Source organism: Pseudophryne corroboree, chromosome 3 (assembly GCF_028390025.1).
Source record: "Pseudophryne corroboree isolate aPseCor3 chromosome 3, aPseCor3.hap2, whole genome shotgun sequence".
NCBI classification, from domain to species: Eukaryota; Metazoa; Chordata; class Amphibia; order Anura; family Myobatrachidae; genus Pseudophryne; species Pseudophryne corroboree.
The window spans coordinates 175,644,131-175,663,699 of record NC_086446.1 but is presented as its reverse complement, the minus strand read 5'-3'; the positions used below and the strand labels follow the sequence as shown (position 1 = coordinate 175,663,699).

General features: G+C 46.5%; 2 protein-coding genes across 9 annotated transcripts in view; one reads left to right on the top strand and one right to left on the bottom strand.

Moving 5' to 3' along the window:
• The window catches only part of RASSF4 (Ras association domain family member 4), a 467,259-nt gene that overhangs the window by 179,542 nt on the left and 268,148 nt on the right, over positions 1-19,569 (bottom strand). The gene's annotated exons all lie outside the window — the stretch shown is intronic.
• Positions 12,425-14,183, top strand: LOC135055034 (uncharacterized). Its single transcript, XM_063958621.1, has 3 exons — positions 12,425-12,572; positions 12,648-12,860; positions 13,481-14,183. Exon 3 carries the CDS (start codon positions 13,492-13,494, stop codon positions 14,158-14,160), a length of 669 nt encoding a protein of 222 aa, XP_063814691.1. The 5' UTR covers positions 12,425-12,572; positions 12,648-12,860; positions 13,481-13,491; the 3' UTR covers positions 14,161-14,183.

Here is a 19,569-nt window from a genome sequence, read left to right as displayed (position 1 = left end):
CTGTTGTAAAGCCTGAAGAACCAAGGAGAGATCCCACGGAGCAATCAAAAGGACAAATGAAGGCTGTATCTGGAGTACCCCCTGCAGGAAGATACACACATCTGGTAAGGGAGCCAGTCTCTGCTGGAACCAGACTGACAAGGCCGAGACCTGGACCTTCAGAGAAGCCAGGCGAAGACCCATGTTTAGGCCCGCCTGTAAGAAGGCTAATGCGCCCTAAACACTTGCCGATGTCTGCGGGGGCGATATGAACGATCTCGTTCAGTGATGAACGAGAAATCATTCATATCGCTCAGTGTGTATGCACCAACGATGAACGATGCACGGCCCAGAAATCGATCATCATCAAAATTGCAAGCATCGCTGAGTGTGTAGGACCCTTTACAGATGAGGGATCCTGAGAACTTTAGGATTTTAGTTAAGCACACCTCTGAAAGTAGGAGTGCCAGATATGGTAATAGATACGTGTTGAGGAAGGTTTCCGAGCCTGAAGCTTAGTGTGAACCTCCGTTCCAGAAAAACCTTTGTCCCTTAGGAGGGATGTCTCAAGAGCCACGCAGTCAAATACAGGCGAGGCAGGTCCGGATGTAGGCAGGGCTCCTGAGAGCAGGTCTGGACGCAGAGGGAAGGGCTCATCTATGGAGAAACATTGAAGATCCATGCACCAGTGGCATCTGGGCCATTCTGGAGCCATGAGCATGATTGTGCCGCCATCCTCCTTGAACTTGTGAAGTACTCTGGGAAGGAGAGACACCGGAGGGAAGAGATAGGCCAGACGAAAAGTCCATGGGAACGTGACAGCGTCCATGTAGCTTGCTTCCGGATCTCGTGTTCTGGACCTGTACACTGGGACATTGTGGTTGTGTTTGGAGGCCATGAGATCCACGTCTGGAAGACCCCACTTGTGTATCAGAAGCTGAAAGACTTCCAGATGTAGAGACCACTCTCCAGCATGAACGTCCTCTCGACTGAGAATGTCTGCTTCCCAGTTGAGGACTCCCAGAATTAATATTGCAGAAATGGCCCGGAAGATGGAGTTCCGCCCAGGCGAGAATCCGAGTTACTTCCTGCATCGCTGCCGCACTGCGAGTGCCTCCCTGTCGATTTTATAAGCCACTGCCGTTGTGCTGTCTAACTGGATCTGTACCGGAGAACCCTGTAGGAGGTCCTGAGCCATTTGAAGGGCCCGGTACACTGCCCGAAGTTCCAGGACGTTGATCGGGAGATCCTGTTCTGCCAGAGACCAGCACCCTTGAAAGGAGTGACTGCCCATGACAGTTCCCCACCGTCGGAGACTAGCGTTCATAGTGAGAAGTGTCCAGTGATGGATCGAGAATGGACGTCCGTTATCCAGGTTGGATGTGAGAAGCCACCATGAGAGGGACGCCCGAACATCCTGCGGCAGTATCAGTGTTTGAGATTTGATCTGTTGTGGTAGACCATTTCATCTGGAGAGTATCAGGCGCTGTAGCGGCCTGGATTGAAACTGGGAGTACAAAGTTGAAGGTGGATACCATGGAACCTAGGGTCTGCAATGTTGAATGGATTGAGACCCATTTCTGGTGAAGTAGATTGCGGATACGCAACTGTACTGCTGCCACCTTGTCCCAAGGAAGGAAGATACGTTGTACATGGGTTTCCAATAGTGCACCGAGGTGGAGCATCCTTTGAGATGGGATGAGTGAGGATTTGGCCCAATTGATCAGCCATACATGATTCTGCAGGAATGACACGGTCACTTGTAAGTAACAGTACAGTACCTCCTGGGATTGCGCCAGAAGTAGGAGGTCATCTAGGTAAGGGAGTATTCAAATTCCCATCCCACCAGGCAGAGGGTTTATCCTCTGGCTTGGTAGTGTGACATCTAGTCGCAAAGGCTCGTTTAGGTTTGGGTTTGGCTAGATGTTAAAAGGTCTGACCATTGGCCTTGCTCTGTGGACAAAATTAAGAAGTCTTAAGCCGCACTGAAGTAGCAAGCGGTCTTGGAAGTTGCCAGTTTTTTGATGATTTTGTCCAGTTCCGGTCCAAATATGAAATCGCCCGTGTATGGCTGAGCTTCCAGGGCCTTCTTGGCATCCGAATCCAGGAACAGAGCCACACTATGCAGTGTGCCACAATTGAAACAGCGGAAGCTTTGGAGGATAACTGAACAGAATCCAAAGCAGATTCACCAATGTAATAGGCCGCATCTCTGATATTGGCAATAAGGGACAATAGTTCCATGGTTGGTTCAGATGTGAAACTGTTCAAGGTTGTCAGCCCAAGTTTCTATGGCTTTAGCCACCCAGGCTGTAGCTGTAAGTCTGGCTGTGGCTCCTGTACAGGCCCGGCGACAGGGGGGGTCAAAGGGGACACCCGTATGGGGCCCCAAGGATTAGGGGGGCCCCCGAGCATCAGGGGCACAAGAAATGTGTAGGCAGCGCCTAAGAAAGCTGTGGCTCCCGTGCACTCCAGGACGCCCATACGTCAATTAACAGACAATTACTTCCCAATACAAACACCACCCCCGCCGCATACCCCATCACTTGGTCTGAGCTGGTCCCATGCTGTGTTGCCAGCGTCGCGGCGTCACTACGCATGAACCCGCGCCAGCCCGTCCCTGCTGCTGCCGCTGACTCAGAGGAGCTGAGCGGCACAGCACTGCCAAGCACACTGACTGGAAATATCAGACAGCAGCCGACTGCAGCTTTACCAATGTGATGTCCCTACAGACAAGGTCAGTCCCTCCTGGGTCCTTGCAGTCTCCCTCACCGTTGTGACAGTCTGTGGGTCTGTGTCTATATATGTATGTTTGTGTCTGTGTAGTATATGTACATGTATGTGTGCTTCCCTGGTACATTCAGCGCAAGAGCCTATAGCAAAGAAAAGACCGGTCTTTTCTTTGCTATAGGCTCTTGCGCTGAATGTACCAGGGAGGTTTATATTTTTTTGTTTCGATTGTATATGTTAAATGTGGTGACATTTATTTCTAAACCTCTAGGCACTGCAGCAGCAATGCGCCATTTGGGTATACTTTCCTTCCATTTTTTGATATCATGTATGTGTGCTTATATATGTATGTTTGTATATGTGTATGTATATGTGTGTATGTATATATATATATATATATATATATATATATATACACACACACATTTATATTGAGGGGAAGAGTTGAGGGGGTAGGGGGCCCCCAGAGATATCAGTGTATGGGGCCCCAAGATTTCTGTTGCCGGCCCTGCTCCTGTATGGGAGTACAAATATTTAAGACACTTATCCAGTTGCCTATCCGACAGTTCCTGAAGAGTGGATGCAGTCGGGATAGGGAGGATGGAACTTTTAATTACCTGTGTCACATGAGCATCCACTGGAGGTGGGGTTTCACATTTTGCATAATCAGTTTCGGGTAACAGGTAAAAGGAGCTGAGTCTTTTGGGAACCGTAAATTTCTTAGTAGGAGTTTTCCAAGCTTCATTCCTAGCTTCTGAGAAGTGATCCGAGTGTGGAAACGCCGCTAACACTACCTTCTGCCGCTTGTGCAGAGGATCCTTAGACAGAGTAGCTGGTTCAGCATCTTCTAATTGAAGTGAAAATTTAACCGCCCTAATCAATGCAGCCACATGAAATTTGGGATTTACCTCCTCGTCCCCTGAGGGGGATTCTGCATCAGAAATCTCCACCTAATCAGTAGGAGCAGATGATTCTTCCGAATCGTAGGCATAGACTGTGTTATGAACCACAAGCAGTGGTTCCTTCCTGTTACTTTCTGTTCATGTATTTTGTATTACCGTTCTGTTAAGATACCTGTATGCTCCTGATTAGTGTCTTGTCCAGTATTGCATCTGTGTCCAGGCCCTGTCTGATACTGGAATCCTGTCAGAGTCTGGAGCTTCTCGTGAGCTGCTTCCTGCCCTGGAGCGTTCCTGTCCTGGAATCCTGAGTTTTGTCTGCCTTTGATCCTGTAATCCTGAGTCCTGGTGTCCTGTGGCCTGTTGCTGGAATCCTTCCAGCTTTCCATTCCTGTGAGCCTGTGCCTGCGGCCTCGGGGTTCCCGTACACCTGCCTGTATTAGCACCGGTGTTGTGAGTAGCGGCTTTGTCGCACCTTACGGCCTTGGCCGTAGCTTCTTGTTATATTTGCTTTGGATTTTCTGCAGAGGGTTCTGCGTATGCTGTCATCGCCGGGACACAACAGTATTGTGTCGGCGTGTGGTCAGCATTTCCTTTGTTGTAGTTCGTCTTGGCGGCTGAGCCGCACATTCTTCTGTTTGCGTTCTGTAGTTGCCCCTAACTCGGGTTTCTGTTTAGTTAGAGGTTCCCCTTGTTCTCACCCCGTCTCAGTTTACGCCTTGTCTCCAACTAAGGAGGGCATCAGAGTTGGGCAGACATAATCCGCCCTTCAAACGTGGGCCCAAGCAAACATAGTCTTGCAGGCGTAGACTGACCACGCGGGTGGAACAACGGAGTCAGGGTTTCTGTAGGGGTTGCTGCGGAACTCCGTTCCCCCTCCAGCATTACGTTCCTGTGCTTGGGGCTCATCCGCCCAGTTTCAGGAGTACCAAGTACAGTGAATGTAACATTATCACCAGCCATACAACAAAAAAGAAACAAAGCTAAATAGTAGTTTTTTTCTTTTTTGGTCCAGTACGGTGTTTAGAATCCAGTCCGGTGTTCAGTATCCAGCCCAGTCTAGGTCTTGTCTTGTCTAGTTTGAAATCCTCCTATGCCTACTATGCAAGCCCTGCAGGCATCTCTCTCAGCCCTGAACTCTGCTTTCAGTGCTTTGAAACCTGAGCGGCTGGAAGTTCATCTATCTCTAAAGAGACTCTTGCTCACAATGTTGTGACAAGAGGATCCTCAGGTTTGGTTGGAGAGAAAAGGTTTAAAGGTTTTCTGCAGCCCAGGCTCTCAGAAGAGGAGCGTCTGCATCGCAGAAACTTAAATTTATGCCTATATTGTGGGGGTTTAGGCCACTATCTGCAGACCTGTGAGTTGCGTAAGCCAAAGTGTGGTGACAAGTCATGCCCTCTGGCCAAGTTGAGTCAGGATTCAAGACCTACTCCTGTCTCTACTGTGGCAGAGGTACTTGCCACAAAACCCACATTAAAAAGCACTCTGTCCTATAATTGGGGTCCTTGGGCTAGGGAGCCCCATTATAGATTCAGGAACCAAAGGAGAATGTTTCTCTCATCTCTTGACTTTCCTGTTGAATCAGATTTGCAAACCCCGGTAGTTGATGCCCAGGGTCCTGAAGCGGTGCCCGATTCTCGGGGTCCTGAAGCGGTGCCCGATTCTCGGGGTCCTGAAGCGGTGCCCGATTCTCGGGGTCCTGAAGCGGTGCCCGATTCTCGGGGTCCTGAAGCGGTGCCCGACTCTCGGGGTCCTGAAGCGGTGCCCGACTCTCGGGGTCCTGAAGCGGTGCCCGACTCTCGGGGTCCTGAAGCGGTGCCCGATGCTCGGGGTCCTGAAGCGGTGCCCGATGCTCGGGGTCCTGAAGCGGTGCCCGATGCTCGGGGTCCTGAAGCGGTGCCCGATGCTCTGGGCCTAGGAGCGGTGCCCGATGCTCGGGGCCTAGGAGCGGTGCCCGATGCTCAGGGTCAAAGAGGGACATTAAATATAATAGCTCAGGTGTCAATCCCAGAGGGGGTCTTTGAGGCTGTGCCCCCAGGTGGGGTCTCGAGAGGCACAGCCCCAGAGAAAGGTCTAGAGGTAGCTTCCCCAGATAGGGACTCAAGAGGCATAGCTTAGTGGAGGTTTTGAAGGTCATAGCTTCAGCAAAAGTCCCGGAGGTCATAATCCCGGGAGAAGTCTCGATAGTTATCGACTCAGAGAGGGGGTCCGGCGGCCCGCTCTCAGAGAGGGGGTCCGGCGGCCCGCTCTCAGAGAGGGGGTCCGGCGGCCCGCTCTCAGAGAGAGGGTCCGGCGGCCCGCTCTCAGAGAGGGGGTCCGGCGGCCCGCTCTCAGAGAGGGGGTCCGGCGGCCCTCTCTCAGAGAGGGGGTCCGACGATCCAGTCCCAGAGAGGGAGTCCGATGGTCCGGCCCCAGAGAGGGAGTCCGACGGTCCGGCCCCAGAGAGGGAGTCCGATGGTCCAGCCCCAGCAAGAGAATCCGAGGTATTGGCCCCAGAGGGGGTCCCAAAGGCCACTGCCCCAGAGGTGGTCCCGAAGGCCACTGCCCCAGAGGCGGTCCCGAAGGCCACTGCCCCAGAGGGGGTCCCGAAGGCCACTGCCCCAGAGGGGGTCCCAAAGGCCACTGCCCCAGAGGGGGTCCCGAAGTCCACTGCCCCAGAGGGGGTCCCGAAGTCCACTGCCCCAGAGGGGGTCCCGAAGTCCACTGCCCCAGAGGGGGTCCCAAAGGCCACTGCCCCAAAGAGGGTCCCGAAGGCCACTGCCCCAAAGAGGGTCCCGAAGGCCACAGCCTTGAGTAAGGTCAGTAGTGACCTGGTCCTAGCAATGCACTCCAGTCAGTCAGATGGGAAGGAAGCAGATCCTGACTCTGTTGATATCTCAACATCTATAGTCTTTGATGGGGACTTATTCCAATTTATGGCGCTTTACAAACACTACTTCACCATTATGCTGCCTAGACCATTATTGGGCATCACCTCAGAGAATCTGGTGTTCTATCTGATATATTCCTTTAGAGGGGAGCCTTTACAATGGGTGTCAAACTTAGTTAAAAATGAAGATCCCATTCTTCAGGATCCCCCGGCATTCAGTGATGCAGTTATTAAGAGATATGGTTTCAAAGAAATTGGTTCTGGTTCCTCTAGGTCACCCATCTTATCTGCTGAGAGTCCACCGAATGTTATAAACACGGCACAAAAGTCTCAGCCTATTGCTTTGACTGCGGGATGTGCTTTTCTATCTTCTTCTAGCAGTACTTCTGAAAGTTCAGCCCCCAAGGTTAAAAAAACAATCTCTGGACTGAACCCAGCCTTGCTGGAAGGTAATATCAGTTCAGACAATGGGGAATTACTTTGGTCAGACCTCAAGAACCATGTAAAAAAAAGAAGAAAAATAAATAATTGCTGACTCTTGCCTTGTTAAAAAATAATAATAAATTCCCTGACTTGTGTCCAGTGGCCACCGTCAAGAGGGGGGGGGGGGGGCACTGTTACAAGCTGTTGCCACAGCTTGTTTCTGTTGACTTGTCTGTTAGACCGGTGTGTCAGGTTTTTTTTAATGTATCCCTTGTTTTGGAAAACCTGAATTTTGGGGTCGCGGGGGGGGGGGGGGGGGTACTGTTATGAGCCACGACGGTGGCTTATTCCTGCCTTGCATTTTGATTATGTTTTTTGTGTTATTCTTCTGTTTCTGTTCCCCTTGGCTTTTATGGGGTGTCCGGAGTTTCACCCTTAAGGAGAGGCTACTGTTATGAACCACAAGCAGTGGTTCCTTCCTGTTACTTTCTGTTCATGTATTTTGTATTATCCTTCTGTTAAGATACCTGTATGTTCCTGATTGGTGTCTTGAGCTAAAGGGTGGGAGACCGGTGGACAGGAGGTTTAATATCTCCAGTCCTCCTAGTTTGAAGCTCCACCAATATCATGTGGATAGATCCCTAATATGTTTTAACATTTCCAATCCCCGAAAGCCGGGAAATTGGGAAGTGTCATGGAGTAACCAAACCATGACCTTTTCATATAGAGCAGATAGAATGCCGACAGATACAGAACTTATACGCCACATAGCTGGTAGTGGAAAATATTTCCGATATAGGTATACCCTAGGAAGTAGGATTATGAGAGTTGGAGAAGTATCACCAGGATACTGTGCACATATCGTACAAACTGGTACGTGTACTAGACAGATGGGAGAATTAGGGTTAGGAGATTTCACATGGAAAATGTGTAATATGGTTATGTCCTACTCCGTCCCATATGTTCTCCCCGATGATGCATATTTCATATGCGGGAGGAAGGCGTATAAGTGGCTTGCCCCAAACTCTGAAGGATTGTGTTATATTGGAAAAGTACTGCCTGAGGTAATGACTGTATCACATGCCAAAATGAAAGATATACACCGTGTTGCCCAAGCTCCTTATACTCATACTCATTACGAGCACGTAGTTAAACGGCACCTGATAGAAAGAACAGAGCATCCGGCCTCTGACATGATCCATGAATCAACCGGGATTCAGTTTCTACTTGCGTTAGACATCACTCGCACCGCCAGAGGAGTGTTGAATTATAAATACATATCTGCGCTCGCGAATTTGTTAGACAATATCACAGAAATGTATGATGACACGTTTAGGTATACTGGAAGAGAACTTCAAGCTTATAAAACAGAACTGGTTCAGCATAGAATGATTCTCAATGATCTCACGGCAGTGACAGGCGGATATTGTGTCACACTGGCAACGCAGTACGGCGTGAAATGCTGCACATATATAACGAATAGTACCGAGGACCCGGTCGAGGTCATAGACCAAAAGATGGACGATATTCTCCAATTAAAGTGGGAATTTCGCTGGAGACACAATCTCACTCTTGCTGCTGTGGGTAATGAGCTGACCAGTTGGGTGTCATGGTTGAACCCGCGAAATTGGTTCTCTGGTTTAGGAGAATGGGCTCAAGGAGTCATAATGGATGTTGGGAAGTTTCTTCTATGTATCTTAGGTGTTGTCATATCCATTGGCTTGATATTTAGATGCGGTCAGGCTTTAATGAAGTGCAAACGTAGTACCAGGGTAATGAGTCTAAGGAGTGGGGAAATTGTAATTCCAATGGATTTGATTTATGACCCAACGGTAGAAACAATGATGTGATGAAAATGCGATTATACGGTCCGTTTCTTTCACCTGTTTTTCCGTTTTCTCCAAGGTAAAAAGACCCACTTGGACGAGGAATTTGATGATCCTGTATACAGACAACGGATGGATTAAAGAAGAAGTTTTGACAACCTTATACACAGATATTTGATGAACTATGCCATAGACCCCCAGTTTCCCTAGAAATTTTAAATTTACGCTAGCCCAACACTTTTGTAAGTCTATGGACATTGACAAAGCTTTTTGCTTGCACCTTTTGGGCAAAAGCACAAAGAAGACGGCATTCAACAGACACCGAACAAGACTTCAACCGACAAATGTTCATTTACCTGACATAGAATACCACTGCATTTACCATAAGTGTTCTTTATCTTCATCTCTACAACCTTCAGGTAATGACACACATAGTCGATAGGGAATACAGGCACAGATATCAGCAATCACATATTTCCCCATTCATGTATCATCAACTAAAATGTGCTCTCCCATTTTTGTTGCAACCAAAATCCGAAAAGAGCTCGGTAAAGTTTGACAGCCCATCCACAGACCCGTACCGCGGGATAAGAAGGAATTCAAATGTATACTTCGCAATACCTCGAAGCTTGATTTACAACACGTACGGCACGATGATACATGACCCCCCAAACATGGATTCATACACACATGCTTCTGCTATCTCACTAGGTCATACCCTTTTCACACCTTCTTCCCTCCTCCCTTACCCAACCATGGAAATGTATTTACACCTGACATATATTTTTCTCTTTTTGAAATGTTTTAGGAAGTGGCAGTTATTGTTGACTGCCAAAGGGTGGACTGTCAAAGTCAGAAAAATATCACGATGCACACTGCCATATTTGCACCTCATACAGGTCCGCGCTGCGCATGCGTGCGCTCTCCCGTGCGTGCGCATACTCGCTGTTGCGGGCACCCGCAGGCGCACGGTATGCGCATTTACGGTAGAGTTTCTGTGCGCCCAGCGTGCGACTCAATTGTTATATATTATCACCATATAATGTATTTTGTAGATCATGGTCCCCTTGATAGATTCTGAAAGTTTAGTTAATATAGCATGTTCATGGACAGAGAGATCCCTCTTTGTTTGATACGAAGGGTCAGACAGGGGTCATATAGTGGTGTTTAGTATCCATCGGAAGAGTATTTAATTAGCAATATTCCGGTGTTGGTTTGAAGCTGATTGATCGCTCGTGCAAATAGTTATGGACATAAGAAGTTTATGTCCATTTACTATTATTTGCACTTACTTATCCATGCGGCGGGAAACCTAGTTTCCCACCCACCTGAGCAGTTGGAAATGGTCTCAGCCCACCTGTATGAATCAACCTATGACCTTTTGTTATAATACTAAGACGAATTCCTGTGTCCAATGAACAATGAGATTGTAGGGACCATTGAATTGTATTGTGTGTGGGGCATAAATAGACAAGCCGATCATATCCAGCGCACTCTCTTCAACGGTTCTCATTGCTGATAATCGGGAGCTGGATATCGAGGCGCATGCGATCGTTCCCCTTGTGCGTAAGTTTTTCTCCGCAATCATATTGTCTTTATTGTTATTGTGAGCCATATCTCTCCATCTCTCTCTCTCTCTCTCTCTTCTCTTCTTTCTCTCTCGTATTCCCTTAAACGTAATAGTATTGTATTGTATTTCCTGTGTAGTTATCTGGTTAGTTAGTCTATGTTATATTGTAGTGTATAACTTGTACTGTATTATTCTTTTTGCAAGTATAACATTCATATAAGGCGTTAGACCCTAAGCCCGGTAGTTGTGTATTTCTTATAGTGTTAAGTATTCTCAGAGCGTCGGTGACGCTCGAACAGCTTTTAAGTTAATAAGGTTACATTGTGTTGCATCTACACCCTGGGGTAAATTTACTAAGATTCGTATTTTCCAGTTTCAGGTCCAAGTTCAATCACGACTGACATCGACAGTGTAAAATTGCAACTTTTTGAATTGATTACGACTAATTTACTAAGCTGTCGTATTCGTGTTTTTCTTTTGTTCCGATGTCTATGTCATTCGTGGTTTTCTGCTGTAGAATGCGGCCGATTTTGTTGTTTCGCGGCCGTGTTTGTGGGGTTTTTTTACGACTGCGTCACATGTCTGTTACGGCAGTGATTTTGATATTGCGGCCGCGTTTTTAGTCCTAAGTTTCGTTTTTGTCACGCGTCCGTGATTGGTTGTATTCGTGAAGGAGGAGTGTCTGTGCACAGTACTATAAAACCGCCCCAAACACACCGCACCTCGTGGGTTTAGCTAGTGGAGAGGAGAGAGGAAGGTGTATTTGGAGTTGGTGAGTTTGGTGGAGTTTTTGGAGGATTTGGGGAGGAGTTTTGTGATTGTTGAGTGCTGTACTGTGTGTATAAGTAGTCTTGTCATATTTGTAGTATTGTTTTTTCTCAGTTTGTCAACTTTTTTGTCCTTGTTATTTTTTTTTAGTCTTTTGTCATTGTTTGTGAGTGAGTGAGTGAGTGAGCGTGTGTGTTGGCTGTGTGGTGTGTAGTAGTAGTAGTAGTAGTGGAGGAGTGTGTTTTGTGTATTTATTTTTCAGTGTTTTTTGTCGTTTGTCCTCATGTCAGACTCAGAGGTCAGTGTGGTGGCGGAGGTTAGTGAGGTGGAGGCTGGTAGTGAGGTGGAGGCTGTTAGTGAGGTGGAGGGGGTTAGTGAGAGGGAGGAGGTTAGTGAGGAGGAGGAGGAGGGGGTGCCTGTTGCTGCATTCTCCAGTGATAGTGATGGTGTTGTGGCTCCGCAGCCACGCACCACTACCAAGACTGGCAGGAATATTAAGTTCAGCTATGCTGAAAACATGGCGCTGGTGCGTGAGCTGATGAAGCACCATCGCCAATTGTTTGGTCAGGATGCTGGCAAGGTGTCCTCCCGCAGGAAGTCTGTCCTGTGGGGGCAAGTAATAGTTGCCGTCAATAGTGAGGGTGTGGTGAGGCGGACTGAGGACACGTGTCGCAAGAGGTTCTATGACATAAAGCGGCGTGTCAAGGCCAAGATGGCCAAAGAGGCAAAATCAGCCCGCAAAACCGGAGGTGGCCCCCCTTTCCGAGCAACCTATCGGGAGTGGGAGGAGCCTGTGCGGGCATTGATTCCTGCAGAAGTGGTGTCTGCAACTCATGTCCGGGATTCGGACCGACCCACGCAGGATGGTGAGTTGGATTTGTTAAATTTATTTTAAAATTTCCTCTAAATGTTTTTTTTTTTTTTTTTTTTTAAGGTTAAAGGATGCAAAAATTGTTGGTCAGATATTGCAGGCCTATGCACCCTTAAGGTGTGTTTGTGTTTAGAAATTGCATTTTCCATCTTGCCTTGGCTGTATTTTTTATTTAATTTTGCACAAAAACAGGTGCAATGCCTGCTGGTATGTGTATTTGCAATAATAATTTTGCGATATTGCTTGGACATCGGTGTTGTATCTAATAGCATTTTTAAATATTTTATTTATTTACTTCAAAAAAAAGGTTCCTACAAATTCAAAATTTCATTGTGGTTAAATTTGCAAGTATTCAATCTATGCAATATCTGACACATAATTCTCAAATGTAACTGATTTATTTGGTGCAACACCATGTACATTTTGATATACACCACAAATTAAGGAAGCACGAAGATCTTAAGCAGAAATTAGTTTAAATTAGAATACCTAATATATGGTTACAGTACACTAAGGCTTTGCAGTTATAATTTTTACACAAAGCATGGTAATAATGTTTGCTCCACTTTTTCTACAGTCCGACAGACCAGCCGGCCAGACAGGCCTCAGACAACTCAGGATGATGCTGGGATTGCAGGTAAGACTTCACTGTAGTCACATATTCTGCAAACACATAGAAGTACAAAATATTAATGTTTATATATTCTCATAGGTTCTGCTTCTGTAAGCCGACCTCCTGTAAGGCGCCCATCACAGGGCTCGGGGCACTTACCCAGGAGGCCAAGTAAGACACGGCGTCTTGGCACGGAATCTGCGGATCCATCTTCCCCACCCAGGCGGCGCATTTCTGCAGTGTCACCCCAGCCACCACTGGCACTATTGGCGAGTCCACAGAGTGATGAGCCCCGATCACCTCAGTTATCTGGTGAGTCAAAACAGAAACTAAACACATAGCAAATAATCTACACAGTACAGTTACTATGTTGTGAGTTGGAGTTGAGATTACATGTTTGCCATAACAAGCAATGTGATGTTACGTCTTCAATTGTTAAAGGTGCAAATGCTTAATTTTTCTATGTCTTAGTGGTTGATATCGCCAACATCATTTTTAAAATCTAACATACATTTGTTAAAATATTGGCCACACACGTGCACATAAAAATATTTTAAAAAACAAAAAAAACAAAAAAAAAAAAAACACCCTCCACAACATTATAGTGTTCACACATCTCCCCTGTCCGGTATGTAGACTGCTTACTTGCTCCGCTCCTCTGGACTATCCAGGTAAGCAGCCTATATCGTGGACAGGGGAGGTGACATAACACTGTAATGCTGTGGAGGGGAGGTAGTTAGGTGAGGATTACGCAAGTCTGTCTATGTGCACGCCTGTGATGGTATATATGTTTTTGGAGAAAAAACAAATTATATGTTTAGAAAAACAACTCTAAAAACTTGAGAAATGGAGTATTATGAATGTAGTAATGTGTAGAACTAGCAAATATATTTTAAGAAAAATAAACATTGCATGTTGGCCACCCCATACAGAGCCCAGCTTGATGGCCGACGTGGACCAGCAGGGACAAGACCAACAGGCAACCTTCACACTGCAACTAACACCTGTTGACCCGAGCCAGCCAATACAGCTGCAGGATATCCCCCAAGCCTCCATGAGTCCACAACTGGCACAAGCTCCACCCCAGCCACAAATACCAGATGACTTTTGGGCCAGTTGGACAAGCCAACAGGCACAAAGCAATGCCAGCCTGACCGCACATACCCAACACCTTGCCAGTCTGCCCCATCATCTACCGCGCATTAGTCGCAACTCGGGCAGACTGATTGTCCAAGTAGGCCGAATCGCAACATCGATGGAGCAAATACGGGCAGACAACAACCAAATGCTGGCTCATTTAACGCGCATCATTGATGAGCAACAGCGCCATCAGCAGGCACTCGTACAACTCATTCAGCACAACCAGGTTGTGAATGAGTCTTTATCCCGGATTGTAGCCAGCCACACTGCAACCAACACACAACTTAATGCTAGCATAAATAATTTGAGCAACAACATAACATTGATGGCAGCTCAACAAGTGACCTCCAGCTCTGGAACCATGACCCCTATCCAAACGCCAGTAACCTCCCCTGTTCGGCGTTCCTCCCGAGCACGTGCCAGTGAGCCAGCACAAAGCACAGCACCCAGCACACACAAGCAGAAAAAATAAGACTTTTGACAAATTAGATTTACGCAATAAAAATTTTGATTTGACAAACACACAACTTCCTGTGTCCGTCTCAAACATTGTAGAAGCTGCTATGTATGTATGTATGTTTTTCATGGGTAATGACTGAAAATGTATTTATAACATAAACTAAGTACAATGTACACACCACTATAAACAACAAACAGTAAGTAACAAAACACACAATTGAAAGTATTGCAAAGTGTTTAGTCAAGGATAATTACATCCGCCAAAAACTTACCAGAAAAATACCGCTGGATCACTTCTTGCCGTACCTGCCTCCCTACATATGTACTCACACTGTCACCAGATGGTTCTAACTCCTCTGCTTGCTGACTGCTTTCTCCCTCATCATGTGCCAGATGTTGACTTAAACACAGATTATGGAGAAAACAGCAGCAGAACACAATTCTAGTCACCTTTGAGGGACTATACAACAAAAGGCCTGCAGATTTATCCAGACACCGAAACCGTGACTTCAGCACACCAAAACATCTTTCTATCACATTCCGCGTAGCCTTATGTGCATGATTGTAACTGTGTTCAGCAGGAGAATCAGGTTGGGACAATGGAGTAAGGAGCCAAGAGTAGCAGCCGTAACCCCCATCACCTGAAAAACAGATATAGTCAACATTACTACATGTGTTAGATTATTCATTCCCCTAGTCAAAACTAGAGTTTGTGGTTAAAAGACACACACCAAACATTTTATACATACCCAACAGCCAGCCATCAGGCATTTGTCCGGCCTCAAATTTATCGAAGAGCGATGACTGACTGAGGATGAAGGAGTCATGGCAGCCACCAGGGTAACCTGCAACAATACTCATAATTTTAAAGTTTGCATCACAGACCACCTGGACATTAGTTGATTGGGCCAGATGTCTATTCGTATATATGTATTGGCGGCCCCTAGGTGATCTCAGCTGAACGTGTGTGCAATCTATGGCCCCCAGCACATTGGGCATGCCAGCAAGCTCATAGAAAGCTACCCTGACAGCACGCCACTCCGACTCCTCGGTAGGGAAGCAGATTGAGGCATTAATATGTGGATCCAAGACATCCAAAACCTGAGTGGACATTAAACAAGCTAAGGTGAGTGTCATGTTAGGTATTCTATACAATACTGTGTTGTTTGTACTTACAGAAGCAACACTTAGACATAACCGCCTATGTATTTTTAGACTCACCTGATTCAAATATCTTGAAAAGGTGGGCTGTGAGATACCAATCACGTCGCCTGCCACAGCCTGGAAGCTCCCAGTAGCCATAAAGTGTAACACAGCCAGGAGTTTGTGTAGGCCTGAGACAGAGCGAGAGCGTGCTGTCTCAGGGTCTATGCCCAGTTTGACAAGGTCATACAGGTGGAAAATGTTGGTTCTATTTAGGCGGAACATCTGTATGACCCTATCATCGGACAAATCGTTTAAGTTTAAACGACCTCTAAAAAAACGAGGCTGGCGCAGCCTCCGCGGCACCTGGACAACCTGCTGACCATGTTCACTTACCTGGGCCTGATTCCTGGAAGCCTCATGGAGCAGTCTAAGGTATCCCACAGCAAACATAAATTCATTGGCACATACCACAGCCGCCATTTCAGAGTGAGAGAAATTCAAAATGTGCCTGGAACACTTTTATAGGGCCAAACATTCAGGTGTGAGTAATGGATAATTGAGTACACATGTAAACACGTTTTTCAAAAGCTGGCGCGTTTTTTTTTAGGAATTTTTTACGAATTGTATTTTTTCGCGGCCACAAATGCATTTTCACGGCAGAAATTACAATTACGAATGGTTAGTAAATGACCGAGATTCATATCTAAACAGGCGTATTTTGACCGATGGTGTATTCATTCGTGATTTTTACCTTGAACTTCCAAAATATTACGAATGACCACATCACTGCCGTGATTTGAGTTTAGTAAATTACCGAGATGACACTTTGATGAAAAAACGCCATCTCGGTCAAAATCGGGAGCTTAGTAAATTTCCCCCCCTATCTCTACACTAAGGTTTTACTGCATATTACATTGTTTATGGTTTAGATATAAAGGTTTAACATTGTGAGCGTCTGCGCCGCTGGTGATCTCCTCGTGGTCCCGAGCGTCCGCTACGCTATAGCGAACCATTACGTTAGTCAGCAGCCAATAGCGTGCCTGCCTGTGATCTCTTGGCCGTGAGCGAACGTGACGCTTGAGCGTCTCGACCACGGCTAAGCGATTGTTACACAACGTGCGTACCCTTACGGTACTCCATACGTCAATAGCGCACAGTGTTCTTAGACCTCTTAAAGGGTTTTAAATAAGATAAATATTTAGCTTTATCAATATGCTGGTTTAATCATATAATATTGTGAGTGTGTTTAAAAAACCCACACGTCTCTGCCGTGCTTATTAGACAATGTTGCACTAGATTATTTTCCTTTATCTTTGAGATTAAGACATAAGATGGAAATTTCAAGTGGATATCCCTATGGTCTATGACTGAGAATCTCAACATCCGCTGATACGTGAAAATACTACCAAAAGAAATATATGAGGAAAGTACTTTATTTTTAGTGATATGCACCATTGTGAGACTCAAACATTTTTTCTGAATTGATTGTTGTGGTGTAATTGTGAAGTACCATTTGTTTTCTCCTGGGCTGCAATTCACGGTATAGCGCATTTAAGATCAATATATTTTTTTCTGCGTATGCTGTCATCGCCGGGACACAACAGTATTTGTTGTAGTTCGTCTTGGCGGCTGAGCCACACATTCTTCTGTTTGCGTTCTGTAGTTGCCCCTAACTCGGGTTTCTGTTTAGTTAGAGGTTCAAACATAGTCTCGTAGGCGTAGACTGACCACGCGAGTGGAACAACGGAGTCAGGGTTTCTGTAGGGGTTGCTGCGGAACTCTGTTCCCCCTCCAGCATTACGTTCCTGTACTTGGGGCTTATCCGCCCAGTTTCAGGAGTACCAAGTACAGTGAATGTAACAGACTGTGAGGAAGGCACATCACGGTTATTTGCAGTAGGTGCTGGCAGTGCCACTTGGCCCTGTACCAAATGCTGAAATGCAGCAGAGGAAGTAGCCAAACTCTGCACCGAGCTAGAGAATGAGTCCAACCAGAGAGAAGGGATGGGTGGGTTGGCAATTGCCTGATAAATAGGCTTTAATGGCTGCTGGAATCCCATAGAGAGAGACATGGAGACTGTAGTGGTTGTGGTAGACCCATAGGGGGAGCCACAGGTGGCGTAGCAATATGGTCAGCAAACTATGCCAGTAGATTGGATAAACAAGCCCATGGAGGCTCTTGTGCTGGCACTGGGGGAAGGGCTGAGGTGCTCGGAGGCATGAGACAAGCTGTGCACTGACAATTTTGTTATAAATCCAGAGGTAAAACCTCCCTGTTACAGGTACCACAAGCTACCAAAGTAGGAGCCCCAGTCTGCTTTTACTTCACATGATCGTGAGAAGTGTACACACACAATGTGGTAATGTGTAGAGTTTAACTGGAGCAGTATGTGACAATGAGCCCTCACAAAAACAATATAATGTGTGGCAGTATCAACCCAAAACACACCAGTATTCAAGGGTCACTGAAGAAAAAGAAAAAGTATAGTAACGGCAATATACTAATATACAAAGTAGAAAATAGAAAAGTTCAAACAGTAGCACTAGCATAAGTAACATACAATGCAGAAATACAATTTTAACTGCAATGGGCACGGATATCAACTACACAGCCATGTGGAGAAGGCGGTTAGGATGCAGCACTGTATACAACCTGAGATGATGTGAGGTACACAGAGAGACAAAACCCAACACTCCCGGAGACCTGCAGAGGTTTCAGCTATGGCTGGCCAGCGTCTCTGTGAAGAAGGATGAGGGAATAGCAGCCCAGGGCAGGAAGACCACAGTGGAATGATGCCCTGGGCTGGGGGAGGGGGTCGCTGGGGAAGCGCTGACCTTCCCTATGCTGACTTCCACCACCGGTTCTCCTTGCCTGTATAGGTCCCCATCGCTAGTGTACATTAAGGCCTGGTGGTCTAGTGCGGCCGCGGGAGCACTTAATGGATCGGGTGCGCGACAGCGCCATCGGTGTTTCTCCCTGGACTAGTGGCATAAGCACTGCGCAGTAGTATATTCTCCCCGTACTTGCCTGGGTTTCTGCCGGGTACTCCGGTTTCCTCCCACAATCCAAAAATATACTAGTAGGTTAATTGGCTCCCAAGAAAATTAACCCTAGCGTGAATGTGACTGCGTGTATATGAGATAGGGAATATAGACTGTAAGCTCCACTGGGGCAGGGACTGATGGGAATGGGCAAATATTCTCTATAAAGCGCTGCAGAATATGTGTGCGCTATATAAATAACTGGTAATAATAAAATAAAAGAAAGTTAATCAAAAAGCTTGAGCTGCATGCTGCAGGCCCTGTTCAGTGGTGACCAGCTCCTGCTGGCACAGAAAAAAACTGAAGTGCCTGAGCATGGGGGCAGAATATGAGGAAAGAGGAGCCCAGTGCATCCTGGAAGGCTCACAAGCTTAGCTGTTCAGTCCTTGTCTCCACCAAGATACCCAAGATTAACCCTGTGGAGACCATGGACCCCGAAGAAAAAATATTATTTTGCATTATGCATCTGTAATGTAATCGGTAACTGATACTAAGAAAACAGACATAAAGGCGATTAAGGTCGACTGCAATAACCCGTCGGTGGTGTCACTACGCACGCGCAGGCACCATCCTGCGTGTACGCGGCCGCCTAATGTGATTTGTGCACAATGAGTGTGAACGTCTCTGCCTGATTGACAGGCAGGGTCGGGCGGCGACGGAGCGCGGTGGGGGCGGTGCAGGGAAAAGGGGGGCGGGTCGGTGGTGTTTTCAGGGTGGCTGCGTGACGTTACACACAGCCACCCCAATGAGAGAAATGGCGGCTGACCGGCTGCGCGGGGCGGCCCCCAGCATGCGAAAGAAAGGATTGCTGATTCTGCTTTTTAGCAGAATCTGCAATCCGTACTGTATAACCCTCAAAATCCACAGTCAGTCAGCTCCTAACTGCCATGTCACAGGCTGTGTTTGAAAAATGACAGGAGCTGATTGGCTGGTACTTCTCTCTCTCCACTTTATCACTATCCAAGGCTTAGTACATCTGCCCCTTAGTGGGAAATATGGAAAAATAAAAATCTTGGTTGCGGTTTTGACTCAAAGCCTAATGCAATAAAATTGAAATAAAAAGCCCTGAGCTTCAGGGTAAGACCCAGATTATGCGGAGATATAATGATAATTATGATATAATGATAATTAAAACTGAATTGTTACTTTAAAAAAATAAAAACATAAAAAAAACACACATAAACCAAGCATTTATAGGTTTCTGATATTATATCAATATTCTATCTGTACCTACC